General features: G+C 46.2%; 5 protein-coding genes across 8 annotated transcripts; 1 reads left to right on the forward strand and 4 right to left on the reverse strand.

Moving 5' to 3' along the window:
• The first annotated feature begins 149 nt into the window (after positions 1-149).
• LOC108025023 (exocyst complex component 8) lies at positions 150-2,643 on the forward strand. The gene is made up of 6 exons (XM_017095278.3): positions 150-265; positions 325-480; positions 534-864; positions 921-1,687; positions 1,746-2,275; positions 2,327-2,643. The coding sequence occupies exons 1-6, from the start codon at positions 226-228 to the stop codon at positions 2,510-2,512; spliced, it is 2,010 nt and encodes a 669-aa protein (XP_016950767.1). The 5' UTR covers positions 150-225; the 3' UTR covers positions 2,513-2,643.
• LOC108025285 (protein groucho) lies at positions 2,631-11,310 on the reverse strand. Of its 4 annotated transcripts, none has more exons than XM_017095666.3 (13): positions 11,146-11,310; positions 9,606-10,023; positions 9,398-9,492; positions 8,375-8,438; positions 8,110-8,292; positions 6,831-7,019; positions 6,662-6,760; positions 5,787-5,843; positions 5,466-5,642; positions 5,133-5,404; positions 4,399-5,072; positions 4,138-4,337; positions 2,631-4,080 (listed from the first exon to the last, which is right to left on the reverse strand). In XM_017095666.3, the coding sequence occupies exons 2-13, from the start codon at positions 9,639-9,641 to the stop codon at positions 3,973-3,975; spliced, it is 2,154 nt and encodes a 717-aa protein (XP_016951155.1). In that variant the 5' UTR covers positions 9,642-10,023; positions 11,146-11,310; the 3' UTR covers positions 2,631-3,972. The 4 variants fall into 4 exon arrangements, with proteins under 4 accessions (XP_016951155.1, XP_016951154.1, XP_050745273.1 ...); XM_017095665.3 differs by having other exon boundaries at positions 6,831-7,025; XM_050889316.1 differs by lacking the exon at positions 11,146-11,310 and adding an exon at positions 10,773-11,116 and having other exon boundaries at positions 6,831-7,025.
• Positions 11,311-12,560: 1,250 nt separating this feature from the next.
• On the reverse strand, positions 12,561-13,325 carry LOC108025126 (enhancer of split m8 protein). The gene has a single exon (XM_017095393.2). The coding sequence runs from the start codon at positions 13,240-13,242 to the stop codon at positions 12,715-12,717; it is 528 nt and encodes a 175-aa protein (XP_016950882.1). The 5' UTR covers positions 13,243-13,325; the 3' UTR covers positions 12,561-12,714.
• A 2,232-nt stretch (positions 13,326-15,557) lies between these two features.
• Positions 15,558-16,781, reverse strand: LOC108025097 (enhancer of split m7 protein). The gene has a single exon (XM_017095359.3). It carries the CDS (start codon positions 16,647-16,649, stop codon positions 16,074-16,076), a length of 576 nt encoding a protein of 191 aa, XP_016950848.1. The 5' UTR covers positions 16,650-16,781; the 3' UTR covers positions 15,558-16,073.
• Positions 16,782-19,815: 3,034 nt separating this feature from the next.
• LOC108025162 (enhancer of split m6 protein) lies at positions 19,816-20,823 on the reverse strand. Its single transcript, XM_017095438.2, has one exon. It carries the CDS (start codon positions 20,782-20,784, stop codon positions 20,572-20,574), a length of 213 nt encoding a protein of 70 aa, XP_016950927.1. The 5' UTR covers positions 20,785-20,823; the 3' UTR covers positions 19,816-20,571.
• Positions 20,824-20,891: the final 68 nt, after the last annotated feature.

A 20,891-nucleotide genomic window follows, 5' to 3' on the forward strand; every position in this document is an offset into this window, starting at 1 on the left:
ATGTCAGACCCAGTAGGATAAAAAAAACTTTAAAATTGTTAAAAAAAAAATAACCTACGCATTTAAGGCATTTAATAAAGCAAGATAATATAGCATATACGTAATTGCGAGTGAGAACATGTTGTTTCCAGTTGCATTGAGCCACCTTACTTTTCATCACTAAGGTTACCGTGCTTCGCTGCGAATGGTCGTGCGTCAGCTGCAGTTTACATTCCAAATAAAATCATGAAGGAGTTCGACGATTTCAACTTCAGCGTTGAGAAATGTAGGTTTTCCTGGGATTTGATACCTCTATAAGATCTGTACCTAGCACATCTCCCACAGACACCAAAGACCTCACCCAAGAATGTGTGGGCGGCAGCGATTTGCAGCAGCGAAAAAAGGAGATCGAGGCCTACAACGAAACCACGGCCGCCACTTTGAAGCAAACATGCAAAAAGAACTACATGGAGTTCATCCAGACGGCCAAGGAGATATCGCGTAGGTTACGCCCCCTAGCATCTATATAAATCACCGAAAACATGCCCTTTCAGATCTCGAGTCGGAAATGTATCAACTGTCCCACATTCTGATTGAGCAGCGCAACATTTTGGCCACCATGACGGATGGCAAGACCTCCAGTCACCTGAAAGCCGAGAGCTTGGAGGCGGAGAGCTCCACGGCGGCGGAGGAGGTGGAGAACAGCCATGCCACCCGAGCGGTGAAGGAGATGGTGCAGGGATTCAACGGCAACCTGGAGGGCAAGACCTTCCTCAACGAGGGAGCGCTCATTGTGTTGGATGGCAACGATTACAGGCCCATCCAGCGGGTGTTTTTTTTCCTCTTCAACGATGTGCTGATTGTCTGCAAAGTCAAGCCTGACAAGTAGGTCTCTCTATCTCATATTTAATCTAATAACTAATGATATGCGTATCCCCCAGACGCCTGGACTTCCTCACCGAGTACGATCCCAAGAAAATAGCTGTGATCAACATCAAGGACCTGGACGGCGTCAAGAACGCCATTAACATCATCACGCCAGATGGCTCCAAGATCTACCAGAGCATAACGGCTGCGGGCAAAACCGAGTGGATCGAAAAGCTCGAAGAGGCCTTCCGCTTCGACCAGAAAAAGAAGAAGGGTCAGGCACCACAGCCTCCCACTCGGGCCAAACAGCAGTCGAAGGCGAACACGCCGGAAAAGGAGAGCACTCCACAGAGTCCGGCTGAACCCAAGTCCCTGGAGGACGAGACGCCCGAGTGGCTAGGCACGGCCAGCGAGGAGATTCAAACGTTGGTGGCCCAGCGGCACTTCGAGGATGCCCAGGAGCTGATCAAGCGCACCCAGGACTTTTTGCGAAACGAGAGCAGGAAGAAGGTGCCACTGGCGGAGGCCATCGAGAGCAAGGTGAAGCAGCAGGAGCTGAAGCTGATCAATGTGCTGCTCAACGAGCTGTCCAACAGCCACAATCGCAATCTGCAAATCGCTTTGAGGGCGGCCAAGAGACCCCTGAAGATCCTCGTGGAGATGGGACGCTATCGGCAGGCCAGTGCCACTCTGCTGAAGGTCTGCGCTGTTAGCTTGAGGGTGGCACAAAGGGAGGCGCGCAGGAATAACGCGGATATCTCGGAGCTGTTCTTCTGTGATCTGACGCAGGTGGCCTGCGATTTCCTCACCGCCTTCGAGCAGCAACCAGCTTGCGTTAGTGGTGAGTTCCGCCCCTATATTTCTGTGTAAACTCAATCTAATCAGAATGATTCCTCCAGCTCTCGTGGTCTGGTGCAATGCCGAGCTGCAATACTTTGCCAGCCAGCTGATCAAGCACTATCTGACCAAAGGAACCTCCCTGGAGGCGGTGGCCAAGTGCGTGGAGCGTGTGCGCAAGCCTTCGACTAAGCTCACTGAGATTGGCCTGGACATCAGCTACCATTTGGAGGGACTCCTGCGCACCACACTCGAATCGCTGATCGAGGAGTCCAAGGAGCGGCTGCTGGACTCCGTGGGTCGCACCGAGGAGAGCTGGCAGCCGTACAACCTGCAGACCAAGTCGAATCTGAAGCGGCTGCTCCTCGAGCTGGATGTCCTGGGCATCGATGTGCGGGCCCAGGCCACGGGCGACACCTGGATAAACCTCACCCAGTCGACGGTGGTCTTCATCAGGCACTTCCTGCAGCTCACCGAGTACTGTGGCTGCCTGGCCAAGTGTGAGACGCTGCTGCAGAGTCTGGAACTCCTGCTGAAGGAGCTGTTTATATCTCAACATTCGCTGAAACCTCCCAGCGACATGGCCGTGGATGTGAGTTCTATAAATTGGTTATTGATTCCCCCTAAAAAGTGTAATTTTCAGCCCAACTTTGTGATGAAGAACAAGATCTTTCTGGTGGACAACCTGCTGCCCATTGCCATCGACAAGTTCCGCCAGATCTCGGGCCGCCAGTGCGAAGGCTTGCGGGAGCTGCACAAGAAAATGTCCCGCCAGCAGGGTGCCCCATTGCCGCGCCAGCGAAGTGTCTACACCACAGATGTGTTTTAAGCGAGAATTAATCTATAAGTAATGGTTCTCGAGGCAGAACTTTAAAATAAGATGAATTTGGTGTAACACCAAAAGGATTCGGTTGATTCCCCGTTTTTAAGGTAGCAATCCTTGGAGATTTACTTTCGATTACATATAATTTTTTATTTTTTCGTTTTGCTTCAATTATTTATAATATAATTATATACATATATAACCACAATAATAATAATATTTGTAAAATTAAAAATCGAAGCGTGTGCTGCACTCTATCTCTTGCTTATTACAATTTCGCCGTTCGCATTATATATAAATCGATTCGTTTTCATATATATATACTCTAAACACTAAACAATTTAGCTGTGTGTTCTACTTTTCGGTTTCGGTTCTCAATGCGTCCCTTGTTGTGTTTTAGCTGCTCAAAATATAGGATTTTACAGTTTGGTTCTGAAGAGTTTGATTCACACAAGTAATTCCGACTCCGACGCCGATTCCTCATCGTCCTCATTACACATTTTCAAATTACAAATTACATTACAAGCAAAAGCCGACTGCTCAGAGCTCTATCCATCTATCGCCTTTCCTCTGACCCCCAATGCGAGTGAGTGTTTCAAAAGTTGTTCCGTGTTTAATTTATAATGTAAAACTCTTAACTAAAATGCTTACTAAGTATATTCATTTATATTTATATATATACCTTCTTTTATGCAATGTGTTTTGTGGTGTGGTGTTGTGTTGTGTATGCTGTGTGTGTGCCGGGGAGTCGGGAGGTAAGGAAAGTGACAACTTAAAAGTACATTTGTTGCTGCATTCGCTGCCTGACTCGTCAGCTAAATTACAAAACCTCTCCACATAGGACAAACTAAAAGCACTCGCATCGTGTGTAACTCTTCTGCTCAGCTGGTAATCATAATCTCAACGCTCCTGCTCCTGATCGTGCAATTGCAATGACTATTCCACTTATCCTCCTATTTGTTTTATGTTAAGATGAACGTAGGTAGGTATCGCCGACTGTTTCTGTTTATGATTTTGTTTTGTTTCGTTAATTTTACAACATACTCGTCTCGTTTCTGTTGCTCGCATGCATTTTATTTCGCTCTGGTTCTCATTTTTACTTGTTTTATCTCCGTTTTTACTTGCAATTTGTGTGTGTTCAACTTGTTGGTTTGTTTTTATTTATTGGACTTAGCTTAGGCTTAGTAGCTACAAGTACGCTTAAAATTTTAGTTTTCCTTTTTGTATATATATTATAGAATTTTCATTTTTGCTTCGCTTTTTTGATGCGTTGCTACTGCCGCCTTTCTGGTTTTCCTTCGCTTTAAACTGCCGATTCTGCTGCTGCTTGCTGGATTTTCTGTTTTCTGTTGTTTGCATGATTTCGAACATTTTGCTTGTTGTAGTTAAATGTTGTGTTGTTTTCTGATGTAATAAAAACTATACGAGCTTATTACAAAATGAAAAAACTGCTTGGTTTTGTGGATTTAATAAATAACTTCGTAGACAGTAGCCTTCTTATCGCCCGAACCCGTCACAATGTATTTGTCGTCAGTTGATATGTCGCAGCTAAGTACGGATGATGTTTCCTTCGACTGAAAGAGCAGGACATTAATATGGGATAGTGTTTATAGTATAGCAATAGAACTCACCTGGAATATGCTGGCACCGTAGGGTGTTCGCCATGCGTTAAGCAGGTTGTCTTTGCCGGTGGAAACGAACCATTTGCCGCAGGCGGCAAAGCGCAGCGACAGAACGCAGCTCTCGTGCAGATGCAGTTGATACTTGTCCGGTTTCGATGCGTGCAGCACCTCTACATGCGAGTTCTCCATTCCCACAGCCAGCCAGTCACCTGGGGTATGACAGAAAAAGGATTAATAGCAGTCCACAAACCAGCATCTGGTGTCACCCACCTGTGGGACAGTAGCCGAGCGAGAAGATTTGAGAGCTAAAGTCGTGCTGCTGTAGCTGGCGACCCTCGCGCAGATCCCAGGAGCGCACCGTGTTGTCCAGGCCGCCCGTCCACAGCCTGGAGCCGTCCGGACTGATGTCGATGCACGAGGCGCCGTCCGTGTGGCCCTGGAACTGGCGCACCAGGATCTCGTTGTGCAGGTCCCATACGGCGATGTTGCCGTCGCTGCAGCACGAGAAGCACACCTTCGAGTCGGGGCTGATGGCCAGGGCGTAGCAGGCGGGCGCCGCCGATGTCAGCTCGGCCTTGATGCGGGGCGTCGGGCTGGCCAGGTCCCAGATGGACAGGTTGGACGCCTCGCCGCCCACGATCAGCGTGCGGCCGTCGGGCAGCAGCTTCACCGAGCGGATGTAGTTGTCGCGCTGCAGGCAATCCAGCTGGCTGACGGGATTCTTGTTGCCCGGCTGCGAGATGTCCCACACCTTGACGCACCCCTTGCCGCCCGTGTACACGTACTTAGTGGGATTGGAGATGGTTACCGCGCAGACGACCTCTCCGTGCGACAGCGTGTTGATCTGACGGGCGTGCCGAGGAATGCCAACGCCCACCAGCGCGTCCGGCGGGAAGGGCACCGGCTGTAGGCTACCCTCGCCGTTCATATGGAAAGAGTAAGCACTGTGGACGAGATTGGATATGTTAGTTTATGACGCAGTATGGTGACAAATAGGAACTTACGGCTTTCCACCCGTCAGGGCCGAGGGATGTGGAATGCCATTGGTTCGCACATGCGCGTGCGGATCGTACGGCATTGGTGGCGGTCGTCCATAGGCTGGATCCGACGGTGGACGCTGGTAGGGATCGGCCGGCCGCTGATACGGTGCACCCGGATAGCCGGCTGGCGGTGGTCCCTGCGGCATCATTTGTTTAGGATTAACGCCTGGCGCCGGAGCGGCGGCGTTCGGTGTCGGTGTGCGTGCCTTGGCGCCCGGTGTGCCCGGCTTTTCCATCTGGAAGGGAGGTTTCTTAATTAGTTTCGATACTTGTTAGGTATAAGCTTTAGCTGCTCACATCTTTTGTCTTGAGGCTGGGTGTGGAACGTGACGAACTGGAGCCGGAGCGAGAGGGCGGACGTTCCTGCTTGATGCCACTACTGCTGGGCTTCTCCAGGCGCTCGCCGTTCAGGCTTTCCCGGTCGCGCACCTCCATGGACACGTGCTCGCCGTTGGGGCGCGGTGAGTGGGATTCCTGCAAGGCACACGTGGGTACTTAGTAATGTTTTCAAGGCGGGTATCGAAATAGCAAAGGTGTGGTTTGGTTTTATTTCTTTTTTCTTTTTTGTGGGGATTTTTTGGGATGGTTGCATTGAATCTGGGCCGACACTCAACTCACCATTTCATTTGCAACATCTACGACTAAATCTTGATCGCTTTTCTCGCCTTCATCCTCCTGGAAATAATTTTGAAAAAAATACAAAAACAATATAAATCAAAATTCATACAAAAACCCACAGGGAACAACAGCAATAACAACAACCACAATAGCAATAGTTAGTAACAAATAATTGGCAATTAGGCCCTGTTCTGGTTTTCACAAGTATTTTTTGTCGTTAAATAAAAATGGAAACACCTTTTCTAATTTTCTTTTTTAAATACTAATTATCTAGGTGGGGACTTTCAGCTGTTATTTAGAAAAGGTAAGTTAATGAAAATGTGTCAAATAATAAAGACTAATGTTATATGAGCAAACTTACTAGTTTAATACGTGTTAACAAATTAGAAATTAAATATATATTAATATATACTAAATGAGCTCAACTATTTGTTTTTGATTTATTCTATTTTACTTTAAAATATCACTACTATTTATCATAAGTTACTGAGCAATTAAAATGGCGCAAGCTTCAAAGTTATAGTGTTTTTCATAGGGAACCCCTAAATCCAACCCAAATTAAGAAGTGAAAACCGGAACAGGCCCCTAAAGCCGAGGCTCTTGACTTTAGGCATGGTTTCTCCAGTCTTGTCTCTTATACATTAGCAATATAGTTTTTGTTTAGCATGATTTGGGGGAGTGTTAGCAGACTTGGACAACAACAATGGATAGACTACGAGATTTGGTTTTTTGGTGAGTTGAGAGACAGCAACAGCTCAGATGAGATGACAGTTATCGGTTATTCGCGATGATGGATGATAGATACTACTAATACCAGGACTATTAGGACTGGCGGCAGGGCACAATGCTAACACCGAAAGAAGCTCGATACTCACTTGCAGTTTCTCATCTTTTCGACGCTTCGAGTCGTTCTCGATGTCCAGCGGCGAGCGTGTGCGGTACTTCTCACGATCGGCCGGCGAAACCGAATTGCGCTGCAAGATCAGCATGAAAATGAGCTCGAAATATGCAGGGAATGTGCAGAGCTAGATCTAGAGCACTCACCAATCGCTCCTCGGCGGCGGCTGGCCCCTCCAGGCCCGTGGGCTTGATGTCCGGCCTGTGGTGCTCGGGCGGTTTGTTCAGCAGACCCTGCGGTCCGTGTGGCAGGCCCATGGTGGCGCCCAGGGCGCCAAACGGATTCAGTGCTCCCATCGGCTGTGGCGGTCCGCCCGGCACCTGCTGGGCGTGGATCTGTTGCTGCAATGGAACCATGAGATCGTATGAAATCGGGCGTGGGCGTGGCTGGCTTTCAGCATGAACATCGTGCTTGGTGAGAAGAATGAAAGCGTTGGAATGTGTGTGGATGTGTGTAAACACAACGACAACATTAACACTAGGTGGTGTTTGCCATATTTAAGTGATATTATTGCGTTTAGGGTTCCAATGTTATTCTTTTTCCGCCATAAATCTTTTTATCTAGCATTTGCTAATTACAAATTCCGGTTCGGCATTTGAATTTAATTTTTATCAAGTGAGTTAATACAAAAATGCAAATTTCGTTACCCCAGAAGGTGGAACAAGAAACTTTGACTTGATTTAAATTCGAGTATGTTTTAGGCATTAAATTTAACCATCTTGTTAACTCTTGAAATGTTATCATAAGTACGCAATGAAGATAATGAATAGGGATATTATCCTAAATGAGCTACTTCCAAAATAAAAAGGTTATCTTTCTAGCAAAGACCATCTTCGGTTAATAAGAACATCAACAACTTGGCGGCGTTTGAAGCGTTATTGAAACAATATTGATAATATAAATAGACAATCAAATCAGAGAAGGAACAAGGGGGAGTGAGGCACTGTAGCTGTAGTTGTAGTTGTGGCAGTGGCACATTCGGCGGATGCAGCGGCAGACGGCAACAGTAAACAAACAATAAGTAAATGAACTTGCAACGAAACAAACTTACTAAAAGTTGCTGTATTCCATGTTGCTGCTGATGCTGCACAACGTTGTTTGGATTGGATTGGATTGTATTGGTCGGAATGCGAAATCATAACAAATTAGGAAGTAGAAAAACAAACTCAAATCAAATGTGGCCCAAAGAAGGGAGCTTAACTGAATATAAACAAGATTCCCGCTCAAACTCGGTTGCCTCTTTGCATGGAAACCACCTTTGGGAACTCTTTAACAAACTTAATTTGTGCAGAACCCTTCCAAAGGGGCAACCGCGTCCCCAATCCGCCCTGCTCCCTGCTCGACTCTAGCCGAGAACGCTTCAACCGTTGTGCTGCTGCTGCCGCGGGATCCTTCTGCGTCTTCGTCCGTCCTCGATGCACTTACCCCAATGATCAGGTTGAGCTCCTGCATGGTCACCTGCTTCGCCCGCTCCACCGCCTGCAGCACTTGCTGCTGGTGGTCGGCCTGAAGGAATGGAAGTAGCTGGTTGATCAGTGTGTTCAGCCGCTTGGCGATCTCCGTCTGCTTGTGCATCTCCACGTTAAGGCCATAGGACATCTCGTAGTACTGCGGGGAGTGGGGGATGGCAAAACACAGGGCATTAGCTAAGGGATCTCTCGATAATTTGAGAATCATGACGACGACTTACCATAACATAATGGCGCTGCATCTCCGTCTTCTCGTTCGACAGCTTCTCGCACTCCAATTTGATGCTGGAATTCACAGGAAAAGTGATCAACGGGCAAATTAGTTGGGCGACGGAAGCGAACTGAATTTGAGAACTCTCGGGCAGAGCTCGCAAGGAAGCGGCGATTGTGGAGCATGGAGTGGCGGCCGAGGCGGCGGCGCAGGTTAATCCTATCCTATATGACGAGCGGCGGCGGCGCATATGGCGCGCCAAACCGGTTTGGCTCAGCTCTGAGCTCTCCTCAGCTCGGCTTTTTGTTTTACTTTTCGCAAAACGCAGACGCAGCATCCACACTCACACAGTCGCACGGTCCCATACGATGGCGGCACAGCGAGGTCTCTAAGATGCGATCTCTTTGGGGCATGTTAGGGCAGAGGGTTCTAATAGGTTTCGTTTAACCTCAACTGGGGCTGATTGGGCCTTTACTTCTGGGGCAGAATAGCTCTTAAGTGATAATCACTTGATTGGTTATTAAAGTGGGCTTACAGATACATAGATTACGGGTAAATAAACAATAAAATGTTTCCAAAGACCATTAATCATTTAATATGAGCTGGTAAGAAACATATATTTCGTGATATCATGCCATGTAAAACTAATTTTTGGGCAAGTCAGAGATTTAAAAAGATTTAATCCGCTATGCTTTTATAGGGATTGCTTAATAAGATCTTGGATAACTAAGTTCTTGTAAAGTAGGGATGGTAATTTAATCAATTCTATCAAATTACTTGAATATATTAACGATTAGATCTTGAAAAGGCATTATATTGATTAGGATTAGCCCTAGGATATCAGATTTCTCTCCCAAAAACTAAAGACCTTGTCTTATTTCATATTCAAAAGAATAAGTTATGTGATATTAGCATTCTGTGGGATCATAGCTCTCCAAATATGATTAGATAAATGGGGTTTACTACTCTTGGTTCCCCTTTGAGGTATTAGGATCAGCCTGCACTATAAAATCCACCTCATCTGGTTACTTGCCTGTGGTACTGCGCCTGCAGGAAGTTGAACTCCTCCTTGATGCGCTCCAGTGTGTCGGCGATGGTGAACTTGATTGGACCCTGAGGAGGTGGTCCCTGTGCAGGCGGACATCGATGTGGCGGGCGGATCACATGGCGTGGGAGGGAGAGGGAGAAACGAAACACAATTAGCACGGATTCGGGGCTCGGGGGTGGGCGGTTGGACTTACCCCGGCGGCGGGGTGGCGCACCGGTGAGGGATACATGTTGTTGTTAGGCTGGTATGTTGCCGGCTAGAGCGGTGGCGATAGTTCCGAGGTGGACACCGACTTGCCGGGGCGGAAGTCCTGCTGCTGCTCCTCCTTGGCCGCCTGCTGCTGCCTCGCTGCTTCCTTCCGGTTGTCCCTGAGCACGGCACTGCACTCCACTGCTGGCAAGTCCCCGTCGAGACCCAGAGCTCTGCTACCCAGCACTTTTTATGGTTCTCTTGTTTTTTCTCGCTCTTCCTGCTGCTGCTGTGTTTTTTCTTGTATGCTTCCGACGATGGCAGTTGTCCGCTTTATTATTTCGCGTTGTTTCTCCCGCTGAGCAGACGGAACCGGCTCTTAGTGGCACTCCATTTCCGGGCTACTCCGCACTCTGCATATCCTGCGAATAGAATTTTACAACAACATCACCATGTATTCGCTTAGCTATGCTTTTTCATATATTTTTGCACCATTTTTTTCGATACGTTCGCACGCACGTACATGGGCACGCACACAGGGGCACGCGGGCCAGCGAGACACACGCACACAGGCGCAGGAAACGGGAGCGAGGGTACGAGTGTGAGTGTTTACCGCCGAAAAATCAAGCGCACAGTTGCATGTGGCCCCCGGAATTGTTACGCAAAATCACAGCTCGATTTTCGGCCGGCTCCGTGGGGCCCTTGCCGATTGTTTAATGGGAGCGGGTCGGGCATAGGCCAACGAAAATATAGCACTTTTTCTGCCTAAAGACGGCACACTTTGCACAAACAACATGCGAACATATACAGACAGACTGCAATTAAACAGGGTTGCCATGCTGTTGGCGAAACGAATGGCTGCGAGGCACTCTTTTCTGCTTTCCTCTGCCTCTAATGTTTGTTATACTTAAACTTTCTTAGGTTCATTTGCACTTGCGTAGTTCCTTTTCGATATTTATTTAATTTTACAAGCAATGTGTTTGCCTTTGGGCAACTGTGCGCGACAGGCGGCAACTCTGCTCGGCGATACGGGCACATACATAGAAACCAGCGAGTGGCCAAATCACACACACACTCACACACTCGCGGGCAGCGCAAAAGAAAAATTATACTGTGTGTCCTATACAAAAAATAAACAAAAGCAATTAAAAAAGCGAGATAATGGCAGTACCAGTTTTATGCCCCGGATTAGCACGTTTTATCGCAGGCTATCCCTATGCTCCGCACTCGAATCGCTGGTCTGGGTTGCGCGAACTTCACTGTTTTCGCCACCGAAAAGTGGGTAAATTATTTTTTGTAACTTTTCGCCCGTATAAAATTGCCTGTTTTCTGCCGACCGAAGTGTGTCTGAGCATTCGTGTATGTGTTGGGCAGCTTTGGCGGCGGCGCTCTCTCGCTCTCGCACACACACGCACGAACGCGCTCTCCCTCGCTCTCTCTGCGGCGGCTCTACTACACGCGCACTCGCTGTACAAACGCGGCTTGTAAATGGCGTTCTCGCCTCAATCTTATTTTTGCAACTCCTTCTGCACGCCGCTTTTCACCTCGGTGGCACTGCGAATCCTCGCCGTTGGGGGCAGCTGGCAATCGGGGGCCTTTGGGGCATCGGCACTGCCCGTTTCTATTTATAATTTCCTGTTTTTTTTGTCCGCGACGGGCCGCGTCGGTACATGTATGTTATCGGTTATCGTTATCGGGGTTTAGGCAATTTTGCCGTGCGCTCTGGGATTTTGTGTGACCAGGCGCGGCTACAGTGTTGGTAAACGCATCGGTATATCGATACGTTTTGAAATAAAAATACTATTTGCATACTGATTTTATATTCTGATATTCAATTATATTAAGTGTCAGCAAATAAAGATATTTCAACATCGGAGAACGGTTTCTACCAGGGCTTGGGTTATTTTATTTTAAAATAAATTACATAGCCGTATAAAAAATACCAACACAGTTTTTTGAAATATACTGAAATACAAATGTTGGCGCGCGATTCAAAACCACTCAAATGGCGCGCATATGTTCAAAGAAAGGACACTTAAAAAAAGTTTGGTATGGACTTTAAAATGCAACGACTGTTACATTTTTAGTCTACTTTCTGCCCTGATAGCTTTCGACTGCAGTTTACACTCAAACTCTATTTTTAATAAATAAAAACGTAATTTTATTCATGTACAAAATTCTATTTGTGTAGTTCCGAAAATGGACAAGGTGGCGCCACTGTCCTAGATTATTAAATTACAAATTCATCTTGAGGTAAATGTATTATAACAATTCATATTCAATTCAATTCATATCTTTTGTAAATTAAAAATTGTTTAAAATTAATTATGTAATATATACATTTTATTGCGCGGAAACTAATGAACTGGCAGCAGTTACCTTATGATCAAAGTAAGTTTTTCTTTATATTTCTAAGAGTTGTAAATAATAAAATGAATGTTTTTTTATATTTTAGAACTTATAATTCTTATTTATTTAGAAATATACATTTTTAACAAAACTTAGTGTGAAATTAAAAAAAAAAGTGATTCCGTTCTTTCAGTGTAGTTGGCGCGCAATTTTAATTATATTAATAATAACACCAAAAATAAAGAAAAAATAATGTTGTTTAATGAAAATTTAAAAGCTTGAAAATAAGTTTAAAAAATGTTTTAATTTAAAACAATAGTTGAACCATAAAATTTAAATTTTAATTTTTTTTGTATTTATTTATTTGTAAACTTAAGGTACAGGGGGAATCGGCCATAGTTGCTAAGACTTTCGGCCGGAATTAAATTTCAATTTAATATAGTTAGCGTGTAAAGTGGGTATCCTTTTAACACCTGAGAAAGACAGGTAGATCAGTTGCATCTTGAAAATTCCCTTATGGTTCCAATTGGCAGTTAAATACCTGAAATAAGTGAAAGCAATCCCCAACCCAAACAACCCCATGAAGTAAACTGTTTACGTGTTCTTTTTAAATTGGTTTATATTTGCTTTAATTGTTTTGCTAATTGTTTTCGTTTTGCTAGTTGGTTGCCATCACAGTTGGGCTATCACAGATGCGTTGTTGGTTGGTTCTCCCATATCACCATCGCCTTCCTCCACCACCACCACTCGACCCCTTCAGGTGTTTACCAGGGGCGCCACAGGGGCTGCTGTTGCAGGGGCTGTGGCGAGGGGGCGGGGCTGTCGCAGTCGCTGTGATATCCCGAGGAGGCGGGGCTGAGCGGTGCCTTGTCCATGGAGGAGCAGTCCATGGAGTCGGCCTGGGCCTCGTGGAACTGCTGCAGGTTCTTGTAGATGCGGCCCAGGTGAGTCATCACCGACTTGCCCAGGTCGACGCTCATGCCAGGTGTGGAGGCCATGACACGTGACACCTCGTTGACGGCGTTCATGTAGCCGTTCTTGAAGCTGTCCAGGGGCAGGGCGGTCCTCTCCTCCGGCACCACCTTCTTGTGGGTCTTTTGCTGGCGCATGAAGATCACCGCCGACTCGAGCATCTCGGCCTTGTCCATCCGCAGGATGCCGTCGTCGCCGCGCAGCTCGGCGACAAGTGTCTTCAGGTTGTCCAGGCACTTGTTCATGCGGGCCCGTCGCTGGCGCTCCAGCAGGGGCTTCTTCACCTTCTGGTAGATCTGGGTCTTGCTGGTGTATTCCATGTTTGATATGATATTGCGTGTTTTTCGGAAAGGAAATTTTAGAAATGTTCTCTTTCGGCTTGGCTGTTGCCTGCTCGATGGCGGAATCGTGAGTGATACTCTGCGCTGTGGAGGACCGGCCTTTTATACCGGCTCCCTGGGCCCTCGAAATCCACCCTCTGGTACGCACCTTCTCTGCTCTCTCTTTCGCTCGCACAAGCCACCCCGGCTCCTGCCGTCTCCCTCTGAAGGAACAGCTGCATTTTCGGAGGACGGAGGACAATCCTTGTGGCTCGTGGCGTGGGAACCGAGCTGAAAGTAAGTTTCTCACACAATTTTTTCTCGTTTGTTTTCCCTTTTGGCCACATGCTTCGCTCCGCTCCGTCTCTTTTTTCGAGTTTAAGGATCAGGGCACAAATTTTGCAGCTGTCGCTGTTTTTGGCTGCTCGCATTGCTTTCTGGGCCGGTGTTATTATCCTTAATGCATACTTCACTGCCTCATCCTGTCGTGTCTCTGGAATGGGAAAGTACGTACACGTATGTGGGCAAATGGGATCGGATCGGGCTAGGGATCGCTGGCGACCGAGGAGCCTGAGGAGTGGGGGATCTGGTTGTGCGTGGGCTGCCCCGGCATTGTTATCCTGCCGTGCCATCTACTCGCTTATTGTTTCATCAATGCCCGGCCTGCAGACGATGATGATGGCCTGGGCCCCCGACTCCTCCGCCCGGCAGATCTCCTCTTTCCGTTCCCACAGTGCCCCGTCGACGAGTGTTTATTGGACACAATTAGTGGATGTGGCATATTGGCTTCGTGCCGGGTCGTTCGACTGCCTGTTGTCGGCTTGACTTGGGTTGCCTCGTTCGATCTCGGGGATTTGGGTGGTTGGCAGGGGGACGACGTGGGTCAAACGGGCGCAGAAAGTGTGCCCCGCGTGCCACACTCGTGGATTGGGTAGTGGTACTCACTGCCCAGGGTGAGGTGGGTCTTGTGCCGGAATGCCTGCCCACGGCATGTAGCTGACTCCCTGCAACCCCCCTAATTGGCGTTTAATAGGTGATCAATTGGTGTCCACACTTCTTTGAGTACTCTAGGAGCTAGGTATTGGGAGTAGGTTAAATAAGTTAGGATGTTGGGATACTAAATCTGGCTTTGGCAATTTAAAGCCGGTTAAATTTGAGGTGTTTACATACTCATTTTTATTTTATTGACTTATCATAATCATTTGATTAATAGTTGTAATATTACAATAGGTGATTCTCTATAAAGACCAAGCAGATAATGAAGTGGTGTTCTATTAGTACTCTATTGTGTATTTATAATATGCAACCGATTTAAGCACTTCTGGCCATTATCCAAGAGTCAAACGCTAACAAGATGTAAATTGGGAGGGGGTTTACTATAGTGGAAACAATAGGTGACCTTTTGCAATGATGCCTACCTAGGGGACCTACGACCCTCCCTTGCAACCCCCTGAAAGATGATTAATCTTCAAAGATTGATTCATCAGGAGAAGCATCCCATATATTGAGAGACCATAATATTGACCACTAATAAGTGGTAAAGTAACATTTCATTGACTGCTGTAATAGGTAGGGATGTTCACACTTCTTACGTCATTTAGGGGTCAAAGGCTAATGGGATGTAAAATGGATTTGGGTTCGAGTGCCTACCTCCCTTTTCACCCCACAATATATGTACAAATTTGACTGATTAACACAAAAGGAAGTACTTCAGATATCCTAAAGAAGGTAAAGGTTTTAAAATGAGACAAGATGCATACATTCCTTATTGACCTTTTATGTGAGGATATATTTTATGGATTATATTAAGTGGGTAGGGGAGGTGTCCAACAATTCACATGTTGTCCTAATTGGTTTGAAAAATGTGTAATGTTTGATTGATATTGACATGATATGATTGATATGGTTGATTTATTTATTGATTTATTTGATATGTTTAGAGATCGCAAATCAATTTCGAGTTTGTATTCGATGGTTTATTTTATGAAGAAGCCATTTTAATAGACGTAAGTTTACAAATAGTTAACAATAAAAAGCCAAGTTCTTAATTGTGACGGGGTAGTGGTTTCGCAACCACAACCACAGGCCTTACAACTAAGTGCTCATCAGTGTATCTCGTATCGCTCATTATGTTTTGCTTGTTATGGGAACATATTATTAATTTAGCTCGTTTAAAATAATGATGGTTTTCGAGGTAATGAACATAATTTATAAGAAGTCCATTCCCTTACACATGTAGGTATTAAATTAACTAGAGCACACGGTGCACATGTTTTGCGGTGGATATAAAATCGTGGGTAAGTCGTAAATATTTAATATATTTGAATTCAGAGTATTGTGCATGAACATTTGTATGGTGATGTATTTCAATCAAAAGAAGCCTTCTCCTTCAATGAAAGGTTAATTACCCAGGAGATTTGTACTTCCTATTGGAAAAGAAAGGCATCCAAAACTCGTGCAGGACCAAGATATCCTATTGGAGAGTGCTGTAAAAGAGTTCCCCAAATAAGAAGATTTCGGTAAATTTCGTTTGATATTTTGTATTTAAAATGATTTCATATCTTTTCTCTTGCTTGCATTCTTGAGATCTCTTAGTTGGTAAACATTTGCGTATAAGTAGAGTAAAAACAGACTTCTGCTCGATTGAGTTAAGACAAAAGTTAATAAAGCGCGCCCTATCACAGACTTAACTTAGAAACCTAAAACTCGGTAACGTAACAAATAAATGAGGATCATTGTAAAGCATTTTCTAAAGCTGGCAGTTCCGATTGCGCGATTGCCCGTCGGCGGGGGTTCAGTCCTTCGAAGTGGATCCGGATGCGTGTCCAGATTTACCAGGGGCGCCACACCTGGCCGGGGCTGCTGATCTGGAGCAGGGACTCGTTGTCGCTGGCGTAGCCGCTGGAGACGGGGCTGATGGCGGAGTAGGAGGAGCTGGCACTGGAGCAGGAGCTGGAGTTGGAGCTGGAGCTGCTGGATCCGCCGCAGATGATGCTCAGCGGAGTGTTGACGGCCTGCGCCTGCTCCATGGGCTGCTCCAGCTGGTTGAGGCGCATGCCCAGGTGGGTCATCAGGGTGGTGCCGAAGGCCACGTCCACTCGGGGAAGGGAGGCCAGGGCGCGGGACACCTCGTTGGCCGCCCGGATGTATCCGGCACGGAAGCTCTGCTCGGGATTGGCCGGGGCCTGCTTCTTGGCCTCCTTCAGCTTGCGGAGATGCTGCACTGTGACCTCCAGAATGTCGGCCTTCTCGAACTTGGCATCGCCCGTCTGGGACACGCACTCGGCCATCAGATCCTTGAGCTCGTCCAGGCACTTGTTGATCCGGGCACGACGCTTCCGCTCCAGCAGGGGCTTCATCACCTTGCGGTACTGGTAGGTCTTGGACATCTCGTACTTGGTGGCCATTGTGTTGGAATTTGTGTTGTGAGTTCTCGGGAACTTGAAGAATGTCTGGCTGAAGAACCTCTTCGGTCTTGCGGAGGAATGTATCCTGAGATGTTGACTGCACGACGATTGCGTTGGAAATGTTGCCCTCGTCTCCGGTTACCGCTGCTTTTATAGCTGCACGTGCCGCTGGGGAGAGCGTCTCGTGCTCAGCGCACGCTACGCGGAGAAAGAGCGGAGAGAGTGTGGCAAGGCCCCAGGAGAACCACCACCTGCGGAGCAAATTACTCTCACTCAGTCACTGGGACACGATCCTCTCGCCTGCATTTTCGGTGGTGGGTTTTTCTCCACAAACAAGTTTGGTGCACAGCCAGGGTCGAGATAATATGATCCCGAGAATAAGAACACCTCGAGTTCTTCGTTCCTATATGAGATATTTATTCCAGATTTTAACAACTATCATAAGAGGTTCAAAAACTTATAGTTCCAATGTTTCGATATCCTAGCTTAAAAAAAATCTAAAAAATATAACTTTTTTATATACTTTAAATTTTATTTTAAGATCTTAATAAAAATGTTTTACAAACTTGGGTTCCCAACTAATTTTCTCTGCCATACCTCATATGTTAGAGCATACATTTAAATTTAAATACAAAATTTATATAGAACCCTAAAAATGTAGGGCCTTTATTCTATATCCTATTAAGGTGACCCCAACTGTTTCCGTAACCAAGTCTCGGCAGGGGATGAAGATGCGCCGGTGCAGTGGTGGTGGTGCCACGGTGGTTGCACATGCTGCTTCTCTGTTTTCCTTTCCACTGACATTCGAATCGTGGGAAACACTTTGCCCTCAAGTTTCCCACAAGATTTTTCTCGCTCGTTGGTGTTATAAGTTATAATCGGAGGTAGTCCGTGTGCGAGTCCCGAGTCCCGAGTCCGAGCACCGAGTTTCGAGCCCTTATGCACATGGCACAGTGGGCCAACCCGATCGAACACATGCGGGAATTTCACAATTCCCTTGCTCTCTTCAATGACGATTTCCAGGCTTTTCCAACTAGGTGAAATCTAAGGTATACGGATTTTACGCATCCTGCTATCTACTTGCTGGGGATAGTTTTCGAAATTCTCGTAGGGATCGTGGGAATGTGATTTTTGGGTTGTGGAAAATGGGGTTTTCCAAAACGAAGATGTGTGCAATTTTATGAGCTTGTATAAGGTATTTCTTGCAGGTTTCGAATATTGTACCTTACGGATTTTTCGTGGCCTGTTCCTAACTTGCTACGGTAAATTTTGGTATCTCTTTAGGATGCCGTGGGAAAGAGATGTGGTTTTTGGGGTTTTCCAAACGGAAGATGTGTGCAATTTTAGGACTTTTGTAAAAGGTATCCTTGCAGGTTTCAGGATGTCTGCTAGACGTAAGTGTTGAAAATGTAGGTTCCTTTGAGGAAGGTGTTCCGTGCAGGTTCGGTACCTTGTAGTTTTCGGATATTTGCGGCCTGTTTTCTACTTGCTACGGATAATTTAGACTCCGGAGGTGTGTGGGAACTTGAATCTTGGAAAACGTAAGGTCGATGAGGTGTTTTTAAGATCGCTGTTTCAGGGATATTCTCTAAACAGATGTGTAAGATACAGGAACTTGTGTGGAAGGTGTTTTGGGCAGGTTTGCTATGAACCCATGAACCATATGATGGTATTTCCAAAAAGGAAAGATGGTAAAATGGTATATTTGTGAATGAAATGTTTTTGTAAAAGATTTTATAGTCATGTAGTTGTAGAAAGTATTAATGAAACAGATGATAACTTTATTTTATCAACCCTCCGAGGTTTTCAACCATTTTCCAAGCCCACCCGAACCACTGTAAATCTGACCGAGCTGCGAGTGCGAGTCACGGGTAGTGCTGAAAAAACTACCACCTGCCCTTTACTTTATTTAATTTTTTCCTGTCCATCGCGGGCCCTATATCAGCCGTCTCCCTCGCTCCCGCTGTTGTCAATTACGAATGCTGAATTGTAGCTTCTGTTGAACACTCGGCCCTCGACTCCTGGGCTCCTCGGCTCGGGATCGCTAAGTGGCATACACATATACGCGTCTGGTATTCCTGCTCACGTCGGGACATCATCATCGTGGGACCCAGTTCCCATATCCCATATCCCATATCCCCGAGCCCAGAGACAGAAAAAAGGGATGGTTGTGCTCGGCGGATCGACGAGGGACATGCAAACCAAATGACTGTACGGCAAATTGACACACACTAAAGATTAAATGTATCGCATTCGTTAACTATATAAACAATATACGTGGCCGGTCTGGAGAGCTCTGAGGGGCCGTGGCTGTGGCAGGAAGTGTGTGTGCGCTGCGTGCTGAGAGTGTGCTGCACAACAAGCCGTTACAATTTTCTGTGGCGACTCGGACTGTGAGAAAATTTTTCGAGCTGCACATGGCCAGCTCAGGGGTCTTGTTGTATTTTCCTCTTTTTATTAAATAGGGGCAGCCATTTGGGCACGCAACGGGGTTGGCTTATTGTCAATGCCTCGCTATAATCGCTGGTGTTGCTGCTGGGCTGCTGCTGCTGCCGCCGTGCTGTGCATGTTGCTGCCGTGTAATTGAATATGTGTGCGCATGCTTGGCACGCCAAACGCGCGACAGAAGCGAGCAGCGCTGAAAAACAAAAGCCAAAGGGCCCCCAACAGAAGCTCGCTGCGCGCCACGCATGCGCAATAAAATCGAATGAAATGCAAAAGCTAAAAAAAAAGAGTTGGATTTTTAGCAAGCTTGAGAACCGGCGACAGGAAATTATCATTTTGTGCGGAATGACAGGGCGGCGATTATCATTTGCTGCGATTAGCCTGATGCCCGGATATGCGGGTATATTGCCAGCTCAAGGGGCTGAGCTTTGATTTACATTTTGTTTCGTAATTACAAAGTAGGTTTTTTAAATGTCACTTATTGTGTTAAATCAAGTTATTAACGAGGTGTAATAACCTGTGGCAAATTAAGAGGGTTTTCATAATAACAAACATCAATCAATGTTACAAAGTCAACAATAGATCTAATTAAATTTGATAAGCCGCCTAAAAGATTTGTCGAGGGCAACCATTATTCGATTTTCCTTTAATCAGAATCCAATTGGCCTGATTTTCCCATTTACCAATTACCCATAAAAAACTGGTGATAGTTTCGATTGATTTTCTCTTTATATTTTGATGTCTTAAAAGCTAATAACATTTCTAGTACACTAACTAGCTTGAGTTTATATCACAAATGTATTTTATATTTATCATAATAATATCCCTAGGATACCCACTGGAGAGATCCCTTGGGTACTTGGTGCTCCACCCCATGCCATTGACAGCTCCATTCATTCATTGAAAATCGAATGATGATATGCTTTGTATTATTCATTCATCCATTCAGTCGCTTTGGCCTGCTCTAACTACCGGTTTTTGCTTGACGTTGCTGCTGTTGTTCGAGACTGTTGTGGTGATTTCTTGAGATGTTGCTACTGTTGACATTGCTGCAATTGTTATAGTTTATGTGGCTGCTACTGTCTTGGCTCTTGATGTTCTCGCTTTTTTGTTGACAGGTTATTGTAGATTTTGTTGGCCAAGTGGCTTTTGCGGTTGCTTAAGGGGTCCCCTTGGTTGCTACTGGGCTTTTGGCTCTTTGAGGTGTCGCTGCAGGTTGACATTGCAATAATAATTGCAGTTTGTTTGGGATGCTGCTGCTGTACTCCTTGTTGCTCTGAATTTTTGGATTTTGCTGTTGACACTGCAATAATAATTGCAGTTTGTGGCATCTTTCGTCGTGTTGCTGCTGTTGTTGCAACCAGAGTGGCTGCTGCTGCTTCTGTGTTTACTATAATTGCTGTTGTTGACTCGCCAGCAATTGTGATAGCCGATGATTTGGTTCTCAGCAATCATTCTGCCCAGATTGCCGGAGCTGCTACTGCGAGTGCCAATAGAAGCTGCCTGCCGCCGTCTCCAGGCAGATGACCAGGTGCTCCTCCACGCCCCCCTGGGTCTCCCGCAACATCCTCTCGTTGGCCTGGTTCTGGGCAATCTCCTCCAAGCTATCGTACCGCTGACTGTCGGTATTTGCGTGGTTTTTGCCCAAACGCTGCAGCATTTTGGCGAATAAGTTCTTCACTTTCGACATGATGACAGAGAGATTTCGAGTTCTTGACGCGTGGGTCTGCAAATTGCAACTGTTGTGGGCTGATGGCAAGTGCCGCGCTTTTATAGGCAGGCGGTGGTTGGCAACCA

The sequence above is a fragment of the Drosophila biarmipes genome, chromosome 3R (genome assembly GCF_025231255.1).
Source record: "Drosophila biarmipes strain raj3 chromosome 3R, RU_DBia_V1.1, whole genome shotgun sequence".
Taxonomy (NCBI): domain Eukaryota; kingdom Metazoa; phylum Arthropoda; class Insecta; order Diptera; family Drosophilidae; genus Drosophila; species Drosophila biarmipes.

Coding starts and splice junctions, on each gene's coding strand:
- LOC108025023 (XM_017095278.3), top strand. CDS start 226: ATGAAGGAGTTCGACGATTTCAACTTCAGCGTTGAGAAAT. Junction 266..324: donor CAACTTCAGCGTTGAGAAAT/GTAGGTTTTCCT, acceptor CATCTCCCACAG/ACACCAAAGACCTCACCCAA. Junction 865..920: donor TGCAAAGTCAAGCCTGACAA/GTAGGTCTCTCT, acceptor CGTATCCCCCAG/ACGCCTGGACTTCCTCACCG.
- LOC108025285 (XM_017095665.3), bottom strand. CDS start 9,641: ATGTATCCCTCACCGGTGCGCCACCCCGCCGCCGGG. Junction 6,761..6,830: donor CCGCCGCCGAGGAGCGATTG/GTGAGTGCTCTA, acceptor CTGATCTTGCAG/CGCAATTCGGTTTCGCCGGC. Junction 4,081..4,137: donor ACGGTGCCAGCATATTCCAG/GTGAGTTCTATT, acceptor CTGCTCTTTCAG/TCGAAGGAAACATCATCCGT.
- LOC108025126 (XM_017095393.2), bottom strand. CDS start 13,242: ATGGAATACACCAGCAAGACCCAGATCTACCAGAAGGTGAAGAAGCCC.
- LOC108025097 (XM_017095359.3), bottom strand. CDS start 16,649: ATGGCCACCAAGTACGAGATGTCCAAGACCTACCAGTACCGCAAGGTG.
- LOC108025162 (XM_017095438.2), bottom strand. CDS start 20,784: ATGTCGAAAGTGAAGAACTTATTCGCCAAAATGCTGCAGCGTTTGGGC.